The sequence below is a fragment of the Ursus americanus genome, chromosome 2 (assembly GCF_024610735.1).
Source record: "Ursus americanus isolate L20-20 chromosome 2, mUrsAme1.1.p, whole genome shotgun sequence".
Taxonomy (NCBI): domain Eukaryota; kingdom Metazoa; phylum Chordata; class Mammalia; order Carnivora; family Ursidae; genus Ursus; species Ursus americanus.
This window is the reverse complement of record NC_142128.1, coordinates 106,651,239-106,671,085: the sequence shown is the minus strand read 5'-3', so window position 1 is coordinate 106,671,085 and position 19,847 is coordinate 106,651,239. Positions and strand designations below refer to the sequence as shown.

Below are 19,847 nucleotides of genomic sequence, written 5' to 3'. Positions count from 1 at the left end.
ATATCCCCTGTGTGCTTGTCCAAAACAGGGACTTTGGCCTCATTTGTTTTTTAGTGACTGAGTGCGAGAAACAATTTTTAATAATGCATGAGTGTATTATAAAATTCAGGTAAATACTGAGATGTAAGTCTTCTTATATTTACTTTCCTCTATTTTAGCCAATGTCATGTTTCAGTTCTGTCCTTGCAGAGGTAATTTGTGCATGTATAAGCATATATATGTGCGTATATACATTTGCATATATATTTTACTAGTGGTTACATCCTCTACATGTTGTTTTTGTCCCTTGCTTTCTCATTTTTATTACAAAATATTTTATATTTATGTGTATTTTATATTTATTTTATATGTAATAGACATAGCATATAAATACATGCATATAAATTATAATTTTGCGTGCTTTATATTCATTTGATATATAACACAAAACTAAATATATTTTATCATTCATTATTTGCTATGTAAGTATGTTTTTTAAAGTTGCCACAATACTGAATTAATTGACACTGAACCGTTGCTCCTAGGAGCAAATACAAGGTTCGGTTTCTTCACGGTGCTGGTTGCGTTGGTCTCGCTTTCATCAATCAGTCAATATACACCATTGTTTTATGTGTATTCACGTGTTTTGTTTTTTTTGTAATTAAATAGGCTTTTTTTTTTTTAAGTTTATGTGTGTTCATGGTCGAAGACACCTTATTTAACATACATTGTTGGTTGACTAGTACTGAGCCAACAACCAGCGGCACCATCAACTCCCTCAACCGAGCGTATCTAACAGGCACTTTCTCTGTAAGGCACATCACAGCCTGTTCTGAGCTTAGGAGTGAGTGCTAGACAGCAGTGTATCACGATACGTGATGGCCAGTTTAAAAAGATAAGTTAACCACAAAGATTAAAAGACACAAAAATGCAAAAAATAAAGTCACGATAGAAGAAGAGAAGGACACTTGTTTACAAGTGGGAGCTGAAATAAGCCGGAGCCGAGCCTTGTTCTGCCTTCATGGGATACGTGCACCACTGTGTGTGTCAGCTGACTCAAGCTGTCCACTGTCCTGTGTGTGTCCGTGGAGAACTACTGGGGCACTGCAGGTGTTGATTTTAGAATTAAAATCAACTTTAGTGAGTAGGCTAATTCACAAATACAGAATTCATGAGTGGTGAAGATTACTGTACACGTGGAAGGCATTTATATGTTGAGTACCTGTGACATAAATAAGGGTATGATTTTATATATACGTATACATATACACCTGTGTACGTATATATTATAACCTAAATGAGAGCTAAAGAATTATAAGGGAATGAACAGCCATGTACAACCCCCTCAAGGAATAGGACCTGGTTAATATATTCAGCTCTTCTGTTTCTCCTCCCTGAATCTTATGCCTATGTTCTCTTCAGTCATTACCACCATCTTGAATTTTCCATTTATCATTTACACAGTTTTTATTTATAGTTTTGCCAAAAATATAAATTGTAACCAATTTATTATTTGGTTATGTAAATTTACAAACTGTATTCTCCACTGACTACTGCTCTTGAGATCTTCCATGTTTATGCATGTGGCTTTGTTTCATTAATACTGACTCCATTATAGGAATATACTGCACCATCTATCTCTCCTCTTCTTTCTCTTTTTTAGCCAGTATGAAAAAATGCTTATATGCACATTTGTTTTCATGACTCATGATGTACATGCATACTCTTTTTTATGATACAGACCCAGGAGAGCAAAGATTCACTGGGTCATAGGGCATATGGATCTTCAGTCTCATAGACAAAGCTGTTTTAAAAAGTGATTGGTTCCAATCTACACTTCTGTCAGTAGTGTTCTAGTTGTATCAAATCCTTGACAGCATATGACCCTTGGGACAAATCTATTATTCAAAATGATATTCCAGGCAGCATAGACATTTTCACAATATTTATTCTTCCAATCCATAACCATGGAATGTTTTTCCATCTCTTTGTATCTTCCTCAATTTCTTTCAGAAGTGTTCTGTAGTTTCTAGAGTATAGATTCTTTACCTCTCTGGTTAGGTTTATTCCTAAGGATCTTAAGGTTTTTGGTGCTATTGTAAATGGAATTGATTCCTTAATTTCTCTTTCTATAGTCACATTGTTAGTGTATAGAAAAGCAACTGATTTCCGTGCATTGATTTTGTATCCCGCCACATTGCTGAATTGTATGAGTTCTAGTAATTTTGGGGTGGAGTCTTTTGGGTTTTCCACATAAAGTATCATGTCATCTGTGAAGACAGAAAGTTTGACTTCTTCTTTGCCAATTTGAATGCCTTTTATTTCTTTTTGTTGTCTGATTGCTGAGGCTAGGACTTCTAGTACTCTGTTGAACAGCAGTGGTGAGAGTGGGCATCCCCGTTGTATTCCTGACCTTAAGGGAAAGGCTCTTAGCTTTTCCCCATTGAGAATGATGTTCGCCGTGGGCTTTTCATAGATGCTTTTTATGATATTGAGGTATGTTCCCTCTATCCCTACACTCTGAAGAGTTTTAATCAGGAAAGGATGCTGTATTTTGTCAAATGCTTTTTCTGCATCAATTGAAAGGATCACATGGTTTTTGTATTTTCTTTTATTAATGTGTTCTATCACGTTGATTGATTTGTGAATGTTGACCTGCCCTTCCACCCCAGGAATAAATCCCACCTGGTCGTATGTGGAACATAAGGAATAGCGCAGAAGACCACAGGGGAAGGGAGGGAAAACTGAATGGGAGGAAATCAGAGAGGAAGACAAACCATGAGAGACTCTGGACTCTGGGAACCAAACTGAGGGTTAAAGAAGGGAGAGGGGTGGGAAGATGAGGTGACTGGGTGATGGGTATTAAGGAGGGCACGTGTTGTGATGAGCAGTGGGTATTATATACAACTAATGATTCATTGAACACTATGTCAAAAACTAATGATGTACTATATGCTGGCTAATTGAACATAATAATTAAAAAATTTAAAAATAAATAAATAAAATGATATTCCATTGAGGTTTTAATTTGCATTTGATTTTTTTTTAAAGATTTTATTTATTTATTCAACAGAGATAGAGACAGCCAGTGAGAGAGGGAACACAAGCAGGGGGAGTGGGAGAGGAAGAAGCAGGCTCATAGCAGAGGAGCCTGATGTGGGGCTCGATCCCATAACGCCAGGATCACGCCCTGAGCTGAAGGCAGGCGCTTAACCGCTGTGCCACCCAGGCGCCCCTGCATTTGATTTTTTATGAGAAGTTAGCATATTTTCATGTCTTTGTAGTTGCTTCCTCTTCTGTGAATCTTTTGACTTTTTCTGTAAATTATTTCTGTCTTTTATTTATTGAATTATTAGGAATTCTTTACATATTTAGGATATTAAACTGTTGCAAACATGTGTCCCACTTTGGAGCTTCCCTTTTCACTTTTCTTGGGCTGACAATTGATGTACAGAAATTGTTTTTCTATGTAGTGATATTTATCAACCTCTTCCTTAATGAGATACAATTTTTGCCTTATTTAAGAAATCTTACCATGTTACAGGTTTGTAAAGATATTGTCCTATATCATCCTGTAAAAATATTGTAGTTTGACTTTCCAATTTAATCCTTAATCAAACTGATTTTTATGTATGTATATAATTGATTTGTATGTATGGTCCGTAAAAGTCAAATTTATTTTTGTTTACATAAATAATGTTTTAGTCATTTAGTACCATGAAATGAATATGCCATCCCTTCTCTTCTAAAATTCAGTGCTGTTGTATCATGTACAAATTTTCCGTATATGTGTTGTTTTCGTGGGTTTTCTCTGTACTATTGCATTGACCTATTTCCAGTATTGATCTTCATAACACAACCTGTTACTATCTTATTTCCTGTAGCCTTCTAATAATACTTGAAATGTGGTCAGATTAGACTCCCATTTTTTTTTAGGAGAGTTATGCCTCTTCTTGTTAATTTATTCCATATAATTTTAGAATCAAGTTGTCAAGTTCCACCAAAAAAAAAACTATTAGGATTTTGAAACCATTAGTCTATACATCAGCTTGGGAAGAACTGACCTCTTATGAGTTAAAACTAGGAACATGATAAAGACTGGAATCTATTTTTATGCCTCCTTTAAGGTTGGTATTAAAAGTTGCTTCACAATTTTCCTTGAGGTCTTCACATCATTTTTTATAGTAAATTCCTAAAGACCTTATTTTTTACAATAATACATTTTGTAAATCATGTTTACTATTACCCTCTGAGGATATATAAAATTCAAGTAATTATTGTATAAAGCTGTTACATCCTAGAAACTAGTTGACTTCAATTATTACTATAGTAATTTGTGAACTTTTAAAAATTTTCTCATAGAGATCACTGCAAATAATGTCCATTTTATTTCTTCATGTCTTTTTTCTGGCTGTGTTGCACTGGCTGTTACCTTCAGTGTAATATGGGCAGGAAGCATGAAAATGTCCTATTGTGGTTAGAGGAATGGAATTTTGTAAATACATTACCACCAACTGATTGATGGTTTTCTTCTCACTCAACATTTCCCCTCTACTATGTTACAAATTATATTATGTACGTTTATTCTTTTAATGCATACCTTTGATATTTCAACAGGATTCTTTAACAAAATCCAAGGTTTAAAATAATACAAGTCCCTAGAATACTTCAACTCTGACCTCACCCATTTATTCTTATATGTCATTCTTTTCCAATGTTTTAGTATCACCTTCTGTTTTTTTAAACAATACTATATTCTTTGCTCACAGTACCCTCATACTGTGCCTTCCTTCTAAGATGATTTTTCTTCTCTCTGAAGTACATTCTTCAAAAGTTAGTTTGATATGAGACTCTGGATCGTAGACTCTTTTTTTGTCTCTCTGGAAATATACATCACACTTATTTTTTAGAGATAGGTCTGCTAATTATAAAATTCTGGGCTGAAAATAAATTCCTTTCAGGAGTCTGGGTGCCTCAGACTCTACCTTCGTTGGGTTAACAACTCTGCATTGGTCCAAATTTTGTGTCTTTGTTTCTAATCTAAATTTTCTCTCAGGCTCTTTTATGTTTTCCATTTCTCTTTATGTTTGTTTTGGCAAATCATCAGGGGGCACTACCAACCAAGAACTATTTTAAAATAAATTCTTGCCTTGCATTTTAGGGTCACATATTGTGGATTGAGGCCCAATGCAGAGTGATTGCCCATTTGGGATAATGGCTTCTCATGTGAGAGAGTTTCCCCTCCCATCCAGAACCACGGGGAGATGGACACATTTTCTCAATGTCTACCTTAGTGAGGTATAATGCTTTTCAGTTTCCTCCTCACTGAGGGAGTGTCTCTCTGGACACCTTGGAGAATCCTAGTCCCATTCAAAATGTTCCTATATGGCCTTTCAAACTACAACTCTAAGTTGCGAGGTTTCACTAAACCCTAAGTCATTGCCCTTTTACACCCCTTTGGAGTCTTGCTTCTACTTGTTTTTACGGCCTTAGAGAATTTTCCTTATTGTCTAGCCAACTCAGCCATGCATTCAAGTTTACTTTCATCCAGTATCTTTGTGTGCTTTGTTGTGAAACTTCTGATGGCTCATCCTTAGTATGGTTGAAAATAGAGGTCTATATTGGATTTTTTTTCAATTAAAACATCTTTGAGATGATTTTGTATCAGTACATTCTTCTTAATGACTTTATGGTATTCCATTGTAAGAATGCGCCGCTTACTTGCTCATTTCTTTACTTACAAACCTTCTTTCCTACGACATTGCTTTGAAAGGAGGAACATTATAGAGGATAAATGTGTACATTTTTCATACTATGTAGGCGTACAGCATATTCCTAAATATTGAACTGCTGGGTCAAAAGCAATATTGGACTTATTCTCAATGCCTCCTTTCCTCATTGTTCTTTCTGACCTTGTTTCTCTTGTCTGCGCATAACTAAATCCTGTGTATTTTCTCAAACACATCAGCTTCCCTCAAACCCCATTGCATTCACCCTATCCTAGCTCAAACTAATTTCTTGCTTCTATTATGCTAACCCCTTCCTAAGAGGTCTTATTTTTCCTTTTTCCTTTCATTCTATTGTAGTACAATCACCAGTGAACTTCATAATAATCTATAGTCTTCTGGAAAAGATTGAATTATGCTCAGTATCATGATTATTAAGGTATATGAATGTTCATTGTAATTTGGATATATTTAAATTATATCTAATATATTTTAAAATATGTCAGATATCTGACCCATAGTTTTAAAATATTCTCTATTTGCCTTCCACATTACATAATAAACTATTGACTGCATATTTTTTATGATTTAACCTCAGCTTTCCTTCTTTACGTCCTGGGTGCTTAGAAAGGATCCACTGTGAGCATCCTAACCAAATTGTTATGTTCTGTAGCAGAAACCCAAATACATTCCTTAATGGATATGACACTTTCTAATTTTTTTGAAGAAAAGTCAGCTAGAAGTTGAATAATGACTACTACTTTTAAAATTGTAAACATTTTTTTGTTAAAGCAATTCTGGTATAATGAAACCAAAGGATCCTTTTCTAAGATTACTTAGAAAATAGCAACATGTTGATACAGAGGGAAATACTCAAAACTTAATAAATTTAACCATTTTGAATTGCAAAGATTCTGGTTAATGTTAAAATCTGTCAGTCTACTAATTTTCTGCTTGACAGATTTTTTTTGTTTTTGTTTTGTTTGGGGATGTTATTTGGGTGTTAGGACTATTAGGGACATTAGAATTAAGGGACTATGTCCATATAGGATGTCTCTGATTATCTGTCTCTGAAGATTAGTAACAGTTGCGAGGCATAGATCCATGGCATATAGGAGTGCATAGGTGTGGTTACCCCTTTTTCCATCGTAGAGGAATAAAGCTTTAGTGAAATACTCATAAAGCATATTAACCTATGAAAGAAGTCATCTAACCCAGATGGCAATTGGTTTTCTCTCATGTGCCAAATCTAATAGGTTGACAGTGGCTTCTTGGAATCTTGTTTGGGGCATACTTCTTAGGTTTTTAACTGGATTCTTGAATTTTAATGAATTAGCTTTATTGTGATTAGTGCTTATGTGATGCTGCACCTTTTTCTATTCTTTTTTACTTTTAACCTAAATGTATATTAATATTTTAAGTGGGATTCATTGAGATTACAGGTAGTTAAGACTTTTCTAGCCAATTTGAAAATCCTTGTCTTTTAATCAAGTATTTAGACCACTTACTCTTAATATACCAGTCAGTGTGGTTGCATTTCAGTCACTGTCTTTATATTTGTATTTTGTCTGTCACATTGTTTTCCTTTTTATCTTTTTTCCTGCCTTCTTACGGATTAGTTGTGTTTCATTTTATTTGTGCCTTCAGCTTATGAGCTTTATCTTTTTGTTTTTCTCTTTTTAGTGGTTTCCTAGGGTTTATATTGTAACTCTTTATCACATTCTATCTTCAAATAATTTTATTCAGTTTCAAATATAATCTAAGAGCTTTAAAACAGTACATTTCCTTCTCCCCTCCTGTTCTTTGTGTTGTTGTTGCCATATTTTTACTTCCATATAAATCATAACCAAAATAATATACTGTTTATACTTTTTGCTTTTTTTTTTTTTAAGATTTTATTTATTTTTGTGACAGAGAGACAGCCAGCGAGAGAGGGAACACAAGCAGGGGGAGTGGGAGAGGAAGAAGCAGGCTCCCAGCGGAGGAGCCCGATGTGGGACTCGATCCCAGAACGCCGGGATCACGCCCTGAGCCAAAGGCAGACGCCTAACGACTGCGCTACCCAGGCGCCCTATACTTTTTGCTTTTAACAGTCAATTATCTTCTAAAGAAATGTATAAATGTGAAAATGCCTTTTATATCCTTCCACATATTTAGCATTTCTATTTCTTTTCTTATGTAGGTCTGCCAGTGCCAAACCTTTTAGCATTCGATTGTTTGAAATGTTTTATTTGTTCTTTTTTTCCATTTGTGGTAGATATTTTCACTGGATATAGAATTGTCAATTGACAGGTTTGTTGTTTTGGTTTGATTTTTCTTGTTACACATCAGGATATTTTCCTCTTGTCTTCTGTTTGCATAATTTCTGATGAGAAATATGTAGTAGTTTCCTATAGTTGCTGTTCAAAAAATTACCAGAACTTTGTTGACTTAAAACAACACAAATTTATTATCTTACAGCTCTGGAGATCAGAAATCCAAACGGACATTGTTGAGCTAAATTATGGTGTCATCAGGGCTTTCTTTCTTCTGGAGACTCTAAGGCAGAATTTGTTTCCTTGACTTTTTCAAATTCTGGAGGTTTCCCCCATTCCTTGACTCTGAGTTTTCTTGCATCTTCAAAGTCAGCAATGGCTGATAAAATTTTTCTTATGTTATATCACTTTGACCCTGACTTTCTTGCCTCCCTCTTTCACTTACAAGGACTTTGTGATTACTTTGGACCAATCTAGATAATACAAGATGACTTTTCATCTCAATATCAGCTGATTAGCAGATTAGCAACATTAATTCCATCTGCAACCTCAATTCCCCCTTGACATGGAAGATAACATATTCATAGATTCTGAGCATTAAGACATAAACATCTTTGGAAGGCCATTATTCTGCCTCTCACAAAGTCTTTGGTAATTTTTATTTTTGTTCCTTGAAATAAGATGTATTTCCTCCCACTTCTGTTTTAAAATTTTGTGTTTATTGATGACTTTCAGGATTTGGATTATAATGTGTATTTTTGTATATGTATATGTATTATTTTTATTGTTTGGAGTTAATTGACTTCTTGGATCTGCAAATTTATAGTTTTTATCAGATTTGGAAAACCTTTGACCATTATTCCTTTAGTTACTTTTCTGTTCTGGCTCTCTCCTTTTCTTACGCTATTCCAATTTCACATATGCTGGACTGTCTACTATTGTCCCAAGGTCATCAAGTCTTGATTAGTTTTTTCACTCTTTTCCTCTGTATGCTTCAGTTGGGATAGATCCTATTGTTAGGTCTTGAAGTTAATTGTTCTTTGCTTCTGAAATATCTAACCTCATGTTATTTTCATTGCTAAGTGAATTTCATTTTTAATTAAAGTCAGGTTTTCATTTCTGGTACTGTACTTTTTCATCTCTACAAGTTCCACTTAGTTCTTTCTTTTGTATCTCCCATTGTTATATACTGCACATTTGTGTCCCCCAAAATTGATATATTGAAACCCTCAATGTGTTGGTATTAGGAGGTAGGGTTTTGAGAGTGGAGTCCTTATAATGGGACTAAATGCCCTTATAGGGAAAGATGTGAGAGAGTGTGCCTCTCTGTTCTATGGTGTGTGAGGATGTGACAAGAAGTTTCCTGTCTGCAAACCAGTAAGTAGGCTCTCGTTGGAACCCTGTTGCCCTTGCACTCTGATCTCAGTCTTCTGGCCTTCGGAATGTGACAGATGACTTCTGTTTAAGCTAGCAAGTCTTTGGTATTTTGTTACAGCATTCTGAAGAGACTGAGACATCCATTTTTCTCCTATGTTCATGTTTTCCTTTATTATTTGAACATAGTTGTAATAACTGCTTTAATTTTAATGCTTTTGTTTTATTTGCTAGTTCATCTCTTGTTATTCCTGGTTCTGCTTCTATTGATTTATTTATCTTCTGGTAATTGATTACATTTCCCAATACTTGGTTGGTCTAGTAATTTTTTATTAAATCCTAGGTACCGTTGTTGTTGTTGACTGTGGATTCTGTGAATGACTCTAAGGAATATTTGGTTTTGTTTGTGTGGACAATTTTAATTACTTGTTTCTCAATTTTGATCCTTTAAGGCATATTTTTGTGAACTTCGCTGGGGCTAGTCTAGCGTATCCTTCCCATCAGTGATAATTCAGTCCTAATAAGATGCTACTCCCCACGTCACCACCTCAGACACACACTGGGGTCTCCAGTAGCTACCCTGTCCCAGGTGGTCACAAATAGCTCTCCACTCCGGGTTTCGAACTCCTCTTGGCCCTGTGTGAGCTCTGGGAATTATTCAGGGTATAGCTTCTTGATTCTTTGCTCTGACTAACCAAGGCTTTGCTTCACTCTATCTGTGCCACCTACGACTCAGCAAAAATTCAAAGAGACCTCAGCGCAGATTTCTGGCCTTCTTTTCTGCAAGGCTCTTTCCTCTTTGGCTCTCAGCCCCTCAACTTTCGGCGATTTCAGACTCCCCAAACTCCGATCTGTATTTCCTCAACTCAGCAAGACTGGCTAGCTTATCTGGGTTCCTCTTCCCAGACCCACAGTCTGCAAATTGCCTTTAGACAGAAATCCAGGAAGATTTTAGGGTTCAACCAGTTTGTTTACCTTCTTTCAGAAAGGAGAGCCTTGTACTGTCAGTTGTCCAGTACATGAAGACTGTTGTTTCATAAATTTTATCCCGTTTTCTGGTTGATTACAGCAGGAGGTAAGTTTGGTTCTTGTTAATCAAGTCCAGAAGCGAAAATCTCTTCCCACTGGTTTACAGTGAATGAAGTTCAGTGTCCTTTGCCTCGTCGGTTATGACGTCACACCATGAGAGGCTGAACCTGCCTCTGTGCACAGCTTTTTGGCCAACTATTTTCCATTATATTTCCCATCTTGTCTACATTATATCCTTCCTTCTTTACATGCTGTTCTATGTGGCACTTATGTCTTTGCACATTTTTTCCTGCTGTTTGTTGTTTACATGTCTTCTCTAGTCTCTTCCTTTTTCATTTGACTGATGCTTGTTCATCATTTTAGTCCCAGCTCAGCATTTGCCTTTCTCTTTTCCTTACTAACATCTCTCTCAGTAGGTAAATGTTTCACTTAATTGTGAAACTTGACAGTATGGCTCAGGGGTCAGACTGTGTGAGTTTGAATCCTGTCTCTTTCTCTTAATATTTCTGGATTTCTGGTGTGTTGGGCCTTCTTTAACTGCTAATTTCTTTCTTGTAAATGGGAATGATTGTAGTGCCTTTTTATTATTGTGGATTATTATATGTAAAAAGTTAGAATAGCGAGGCCAATATCTATATTAACATTCTCATTGAACTATCTCTGTAATACTTATTTGCATGATGATTTGCTCCCTTTTCATCTAACATTTTCTTGAAAGGAAAGACTCCAAAACAATTATCCATGTATTAGCCCCTAACAAAGTATCCAAAAATACCATGCTCAAAGTTTGGTTGAAATATTGTAACATTAAATCATGTGGCTTTTGTTTCTAGGATTGGAATGCCCTAGCCTTCTTACTGTAATTCCTGCATTGTGTTGGCGAGTGAAGTTGGGAGGAAGAGAAAATACGTCAGGAAAGATTTTCTGGTTTTCCAATTTTTAGTTTAAGTAGTTTTGCATTTTGATATTTTGAATTTACAAATTAGAATTCACTGGTAGTGCATTTAATATGGAAAGTTCAGTCTTAAAACATTTATTTGCATATTTTTAGTTAAAGGCTCATAGAAATTTTTGTGTTGTCTGAAGGAATCCTAATTTAAGTTCAGCTTGGAATTAGCAAGAGGGTGTGCTTAATTCATCTCCTTCGATAAGGTAGTTGTTACTTGATAAAGAAAAAAGAAAGGAATCTGCCCCAGATGTGTCTTTCCTTTAATGCTGATTGGTGAAAGTTGATGAGAGATTTAAAGATTTATGTAGAATATGGGTAGAATAATATGTAGGCTTTGTCTATGATTTTATTTGAAAAATTAGGTGGTGTAAACAATGTTTCAGTTGGAAATCAATAGCTCTTTTATACTGTATTGTTAATAGAATGTGAAATTCATGCATGCACATTATGTTTTCCCATGTCGTTTTCACTTTGGGTTTAAAATGAAAATTTAGAAAGGAATTTCCCCCAGGACCACTTCAATAACTAAATAAGGCTGGGTGATAATAACACATGGCTTTCTTGTATCTTAGGGTTGGCCAGAAGCCACATATATCAAATTTTTGAAGTATGGATTATTTACTCTAGTGTGTATGTTTCTTGAGTTTTTATAGTGAGCACCTAGTCATTATGTTTACGCACACCTATGTTTCTAGGGATACAAATGGTATGTATTTTTATGTACAAAGTAGGTATTCCTAACCCTTCGCATTAACTCAAAGTTGGCTGTGAATTATTGCAAAGGCCAAGTGGTAATTTTATACTCTGTAGATATTGTTTTTCTTCTTCCCAGGAATATCCCACAGCGTTTGTTTTCTTGTCCTAAGAACATTTGCAGCATCAAGGAAGGAATGCATTAAGAGTTAGTTATTTCTTTTGCTAACTAAGGAAAGAAATTCTGATATTCATCCACTGCCTGACATATATAAACTGCCTAAATTTACTTGACTTTCATTTCATTGTCCAAAAGAGCAGTGTCTCAAAACTCTCAAAACCAAAGCAATATATCTGCAATTAAATGACAACTTTAAATGACTCAGAAGAAAGGCACTGCATCTGTCTAAAAAATAACCCATACTGGCTACACTTAAAAGCAACTGAAATGCACATTCATAGCTAATTATAAACAAAAACTAGTTAACACTTTAAATAAAAGGAAAAATAGCAAAAAAGATTTAGAGCCTAGACAAGCAGATGAAAGGGTTCTAAGTTGCCTTCCATCTGATATTACTCAATGCAACTCTGTCTCCAATTACCTGGGAATATGTGGCATTCCCTCATGAAAGCTCCCGATCAGAAAGGGCGTCCGTTCCGTGCCTCTGCTTACAGTCATTTGGAACAAGTTCAGCAGAAATATTTAACATTGCAAAAGAGTCTGGAGCCAGACGAGCGACTACAGACGGTAATCACTGGGTCAAAATAGTAACTTAGTAGGACAACAACTGCCAGAAAATATTTGTGGAAGCAGAGATTTGGGGGAGGAAGTCTTAGTGCTGTTGGAGAAGTGATCACTGAATGCCGAAGTGCTGAAACAGAATCATTCCAACACTTTTTAACCAGTTGCATGTTTAGGGACCTAGGAATGTCCTTGACAATGGTCTCTTTGCTAGAACTGGATCTGAAAGGTAATCTTATGCCCTAGCCCTAAAATAAATAAATAGAAAGGAGGGGGAAGGGAAACTAACCAAATGAGTAAATAAAGGCTGCCTCCTGGAAAGTTCGGTGTTTCTTTTATTATATGGTTTTAACCACAAGCTTCCTCTGCCTCAAATCACAAATCGCTAGCTTTTGAGATTTGGGGAGCAGAGGGAAGCCATCGCTGTGACAATTGCAATATTTTGATTAATATCTAAGACCCAGGTTGCCCCTGAAGTGCAGCAGTTGGTTCTGCAAGGTCCTTTTATTTCCACACTTTTAGATTTTAGGTCTGTTAATGTGCGTTCCTCATATTCTCCAGAGATTATTTGTCAGTACAAACCACTCGCTATTTTCACTGCATTGCACTTTTCTTCCCTCTAATATCAGTACAGGATTGATTGCTTTATTTCACCATTTCGATTCTCTTCTCTCCACTTCAAATTCTGTTTTCAGTATATCCAGTCTCAGGACATTTTCTTGGCCGTGGAACTCAGATATCAAGATAGGGTGGTTACCGTAGTAAATATGGAGTAAAAAAATGTATGCTTTAGAGGAACATTGCAGCCTTTGAAAATTTCATCTTATCTTTTGGATTTCTGTAGTTTTTCCCTAAATTTACAAAAGGTGTTGTCTTATTCCATACAGCAATTTCCTTTCCTTCTCTGCCTCGAAAGAAAGAACTGAAAAGCTATTAACCTCTGCTGGTACCATAAGCATTGGGAGTTCTCCGTTATAGGCCCAAGAAAATCACAACACACACACACACAGATTAAGTAGAAATAAAAAAACAAAAGATATTAAATACAGAGTTGTCCCTTGATCTTTGTGAAAGTTTTTGAGTCTCCTATGATATTTCTTGGCCCATAACATCTTTATATTGATATAAGGAGGTACTTTTATTTTAACAATATCTAAGCCTCATTCTGAATTTGGGTTCTATCTGTAGAAGCATTAAGAAGATATTTGGTGATCCTACAATGGAGAAATTTTTGCATTTTTGAAAGTAACATATCCTAGTCCCTTTTTATAGTCATGGTAATGTGGAGAGGAAAAGAATGACAGAACAATTATTACCTAGGCTGCAGGTAGTTTATATCTTATGTAATTAGGAAACTCAATGAAAAAGAAATTATTACCCTATTTTAATGATAAAGAAGCATTATTAAATCAATGTGATTAGTAAGGTTATTAAAATCTAACCCAACTTAGTGGCTGATCGAGAATTCATACGCAGGTCTGCCTAACTGAATTTCATGTTCTAATCCCAAGCACTGACCCTGATGGGATCTGAAAACAAGAGCTTGCGTGGTAAGAACCTTGCCAAGGAAGTGTAGGTTTTTCATACGTGATGAGGGAGAAGCACTTCCCAGAGATCTGAGGCCGGGGAGGCCTTTGGACGGTGGTGTCCCGCAGGAGTGCCGGCAACTCCTATGTCAGAGGTAGTCGAGTCCTCCTGGGCAGCTGAGCACCGGGAGCCTCGGATGATCGGATGACCGCATGGAGATCACTCCAAACCAAACCTTGAACCTGTTTGTCTATTTTCAATGCTTTTAAAAACTTTTCTGTAGTTACCATTATCACGAATGACTAGAAGTGTGCCATCCTCCTTTCATAGGTCAAAAAAGAAATGAACCATGTACTATAAAGAATGGGAAAATTGATCTTACTTTAAATAGAAAAGTGGAAACATTTGTATCTCTTACTAGCCAATTTTGCATACTTTATTATAAAGTTTATTACAGTAGGTTGTAAACATATAGGAAACTGCTGCTAAAAGTGACACCGACATTCAGAACGAGTCACAAAGTGCTCTGTGCCGCTAGGAATGACCCGAAAACAATACTTATGTTTTTGAGAAAGTAGGTCAGGGAATAAAAGAATTAGCAATAAGATGTTGACGTGGTTTATAAAAAATAATCTTATTGCTCTGTCAGCTTCAGCTTTGGCTTGAAAAGCTGTGTCTATCACGCAGATGGCCACAGCCTGTCAGAAGGCTTGACTCGGACTGAAAAACACAGTCTCAGATTCTGGTCACCACACGTGACTCGCCCGAGTACTCCCTAAACGAACGGCAGTGCTATTCTTACTTCGCTTCTAAAAGATATCTTACTTTTCACTAACTTAATTACATTTTAGTTTACTTTGGTAGATTTCATCCTCATTAACTAAAGAAACCAAATCCTGCGTTTGTCACTGAGTTAACATAATAAGCGTGTTTAAAAGAATCATGACAACAAAATGTTGATGGAGTGTTTATACAAGCAGCATGTTGGAAAATGGTATCTCAGTGTTCCCAGAAAACTGAATTGCACCCCAACTTTTCAGAACGTTTTTGTTTCTAAGATTGCCATACAAAGGAAAATCTGTCTAGTTCATTGACTTGTTGACTCTGCATCAAGAGCTGAAATGTGTATTCTAATGCACTTGCTTTGATCTCTCATTTGACTGTTTATCAAAGCTGATTACACTCTGAATACACAAATCCTCTTAGCTTCAAAATTATGTAAAAATAATGGATAATAGAGCATTTTGAAGGATTCTCTGCTATTCCAATTTGGTTTTATGGTTGTAATATGGCTATTAGGTCAGGGAAGGGGGTCTGTTTTTATGTTTAGTTCCTTTGCTAAGATCCAGTCTTTTGCCACATTGGATTAGAAAGTTTTTTCAGCCAAACTTGCTCATGCAGTAACGCAAGAGCTGTTTTAGTACACATCAAAAGGAATCGTAACAAACATATGAAACTCACTTCATTCCGCTCACCACAAAGTAGGGGCTTACACTTTTTGAAAAGCTGTAAGTATGTGCTTCCTTTATCTGCATATAAGTTGAAACATCATAAAATAGCCGTTGATGTATTTATTCAATTAAAGATAATTATGTATTATATCACTTTACAAATTTCAACAGCTTAAAGTCCAACATTTTCAAAGAACGTTTATTTAGTCTCTGCTAATTATTGGAGGCGCTATGCTAAATATTTTATATATGTTAACAGATTATTTGCCTAAGCTTACGGCGCTAATTTTAGTGGTAGAGTCAGGAATAGAACACGGATCTCTAACATCTCATTCTGGCACGTTTTAAGTTTCATCAATCATTTACTTGATTCTTCTAACGTAATCCAGAAATTTTCTTCCAATCTCAGTCTTAATCTCATATTTTTAAAAAAGGAAAAAATATACACATGTGGGCAGTTGGGAGAATGTCCTCCCTGAAAATGGCACGCACGTTGGTGCTTTGTTGTTTCCCCTTGTCCACACTTTGTGTGGCTCTAGAATTGCTTCTTGAAGCAAACCATTATTAAGCGAGGCAGCCAGAGCCGGTTTTATAAGTCAATATGTTCATGCCGGAGCCTTTTCAAAGTAAACTCATGGAGCATTTATTCTGTTTTTTAATATGGCTCACGACTGACCTGTAAGTTCTTGTGGACAAGCTGAAGTGCAAACACGGGAAGGGGAACGACATTCCGTGCCTCCAGTTCACGCGATCCCTGTCAACTTTGGCAGTCCTGGCCAAGAGCGGCCTGTGGCCCTCGAGCATTGCTTTGCAGACGCTGTACATACCTTGAACAGACACTTGAGGTTGTAAAACAGTAACCAGCCCAAGCTGGACTGTGTGTTTTAAGCAGTGATAGAGACCCTTTGACGATTCTCAAGTGACCATGGGCTTGATTTCATGCACACTTCCAATTTTTTTGTGATCAACTTGCCCACCTCCACTTTGTCTCTTCCTTCCTCCAAATGGTCACGAGTGTGACCTAAAAGAGAGTCATCATAAAAAGGCAACTTCTTCTTTCACTAGTTCTAGTTTTCTTTAATTGAGTTTTTTTAACTTTTTGTCCTGTCACTCAGTGATTTTCAGAGTGTGTCTTAACAAACCAAGAGTGAAGCATGAAATCAATTTAGTGGGTCACAACTACACTTTGAAATCTGATAGAATGGACTAAAAATATGAGAGAGTGCTGCATGAAGTAAGAGTATTTTTGAAACTTTTGTGTCAGTTATGTGTGTGGGTGTGTTTAGAGTAATACATAAATTCCTAGAATGCTTGCTGGTCAAAAAATGTAAAAGTCACTGCCACACCTATTTTATGTGGTGGAGTTCCTATGTTATTTTAATAATTTCAAATAGTAATGTAATAGCTTTCTCAAATTTGATCTTTGAGTTTGTGTCAGGCTACCATTTATTTTTAAACAAAAATGATAGCAAATAAATGAGTTTACCATTGCCTCCCTACTTTTAATTAGTAGAAAATGTTAGTGTCTTGTACCCCTGTAGGAATAATCTTTGGATCTGTTCCCTTGTGGTCTGTGCAGAGAGCACTGGTCAAGGTCACATACCATTTCTATTTAGTTTCTTGACTTAGTTTCTGTACCTTTGCTTGAGAGAATTATTTTTAATGAATTATTAGCATTTAAATCCTTGACAAACACATTTACTGTGAATATGAAATTAACTACTATTTTGTTTTCTCAGGTTAATGTGACTGACTTAAAGAAATTACTTAGAAAAAAGGAATTACTTGGAATTTTAAATTTATAATTCATTATATATCCTATGTGTGTTGGTACCTACTATTAACTTAATGAAAATTAAATATAATCTATTTAATCATATTTATTTATAGATTTAAAATAAACTTGTTCTGGAATGCATTGAATTAATGAATAAAAATATATTTCATATTATTTGAATCGTATTTTGCTTAAGATAGTATTGCTATCATGTAACTCATTTCTTTTTCTTTTCTTGCATTTTCAGCTAAAATTGATCAAGAGGCAGAGGAAAACTCCCTGACAGAGACTCATAAGTGGTGAGAAATTACTTTAATATAAAAATTTATTCTCGAATAGGTTTATAAAGTACTTATTAGTATGTTTTATCTCAAGGAAACATTAGCTCAGTTTTTATTTTCAAGCATAAAAGAAAAAAAATAGTTTATTATTATATTGAATTTCTGAATTTTATTTTTATGACTGGATGATGTATCAATGTGTTAAGTACCAAATTATTGTGAATACCTGAGTACCTTCTCTTTTGGATGAGATTTAGGACTGTGGAAGTACGAGAGAAGGGAAGATAGCAGGAACCTGTTTCAAGAAAGAAGGATGAAGAGTTTGGTTATAGGGAACTATTGAGTTTAAGTAGGAAGCCAGGAGCTTCCCTTGCATAAACTTTTACTTTCAGTATGCAGATTTGCAATCATGAATGAGTGAGCATAGAAAAATATCTCACAAATCTCTCGGTTTCTCTGCTTCAGTTTTCTCCCTTTCTTCTTGTTAGTCAGTGTTCTCCAGAAAACAGAACCAATAAGATGTACGTGTGTGTACAGAGACCAAGAGAGATTAGGGAATTGGCCCATAGCAGGCTGGAAAGGCCTGAAAGGAGTTAATGTTACAATCTTGAGTCCAAGGACATTCTGGAGACAGAATTCCAAAATTTCTTCCTACTAGGGTCACCACAGTCTTTTTTCTTAAGACCCTAAACGGATTGGATGAGACCCATCCACATTATGCAGCGTAACATGCTTTCCTCAAAGTCTACTGATTTAAATGTGAATCACATCTTAAAAATATTTTCACAACATATAGATTGATGTTTGACCCAAAACTGGTTATTATACCTAGCCAAGCTGACACATTCAAATTAACCATCATACTCTCTAAAGAAATGATTACACTTGAAGAAGAATTTTGATTAAAGAAGTTCTTTACCATTACTTTATTAGGCAAGATTCTGTATATTCTGTGAACAGATATCACGTTTTTAGTTGTTGAGATTGGTAGGAGAAGGAAGGGAAGAATGTGTGTGTGTGGGGGGGGTGTAAACAGAAGGCGGAATGAACCATGAAAGACTGTGGACTCTGGGAAACAAACTGAGGGCTTCAGAGGGGAGGGGGGTGGGGGGTTGGGATAGGCCCATGATGGGTATTAAGGAGGGCACGTATTGCATGGAGCACTGGGTGTTATACGTAAATAATGAATCATGGAACATTACATCAAAAACTAAGGATGTACTGTATGGTGACTAACATAACATAATAAAAAATTATTTAAAAAAAGAAAGAAAGAAAGTGAAGGGGTAGGAAAGCATTTATCATGCAAATGGAAGTGAAAAGGAAGCCGGAGTAGCAATACTTCTACTGGACAAAATAAACTTTAAAATGGAGACTGTTAACAGGAGAGAAAAAAGGACACTATATAATAATAAAGGGAAAATCCAACAAGAAAATATAACAATTGTAAGTATGCACCCGATATGGGAGCACCCAAATATATAAAGCAGCCAATAACAAACATAAAGGAAGTAACTGATAATAATACAATAATAGTAGTAGGGGACATCACACCCACTCACAGCAATGGACAGATCATTCAAACAGAAAATCAATGAGGAAACAGTAATAGCTTTGAATGACATATTGGACCAGAAGGGTCTAACAGACATATTCAGAACATTCCATCCTGTAACAGCAGAATACACATTCTTTTCAAGTGCACATGGAACATTCTCCAGAATAGATCACATATTGGGCCACAAAACAAGTCTCGACAAATTCAAAGACATCAAAGTCATACCATGCATATTTTCTGACCACAATGCTATGAAAGTAGAAAACAACCACAAGAAAAATTCTGGAAAAACCACAGATACATGGAGGTTAAATAATGTGCTACTAAACAATGAATGGGTCAACCAAGAAATAAAAGAAGAAATAAAAAATTATATGAAAACACAACAGTACAAAATCTTTGGGTTGTAGCAAAAGCTGTCCTAAGAGGGAAGTTTAGAGCAAGACAGGCCTAACTCAAAAAGCAAGAAAAATCTCAACAAAACAACCTAACCTAACACCTGAAGG

The 19,847-nt window shown here is 35.8% G+C and overlaps 1 protein-coding gene across 1 annotated transcript in view; it reads left to right on the top strand.

The window, feature by feature from the left end:
- The window catches only part of FMN2 (formin 2), a 356,034-nt gene that overhangs the window by 265,787 nt on the left and 70,400 nt on the right, over positions 1-19,847 (top strand). Inside the window, exon 15 of the mRNA XM_087859789.1 lies at positions 17,750-17,801. Coding sequence (XP_087715915.1) covers positions 17,750-17,801 — 52 coding nt within the window. The remainder of the gene's footprint in view (positions 1-17,749; positions 17,802-19,847) is intronic.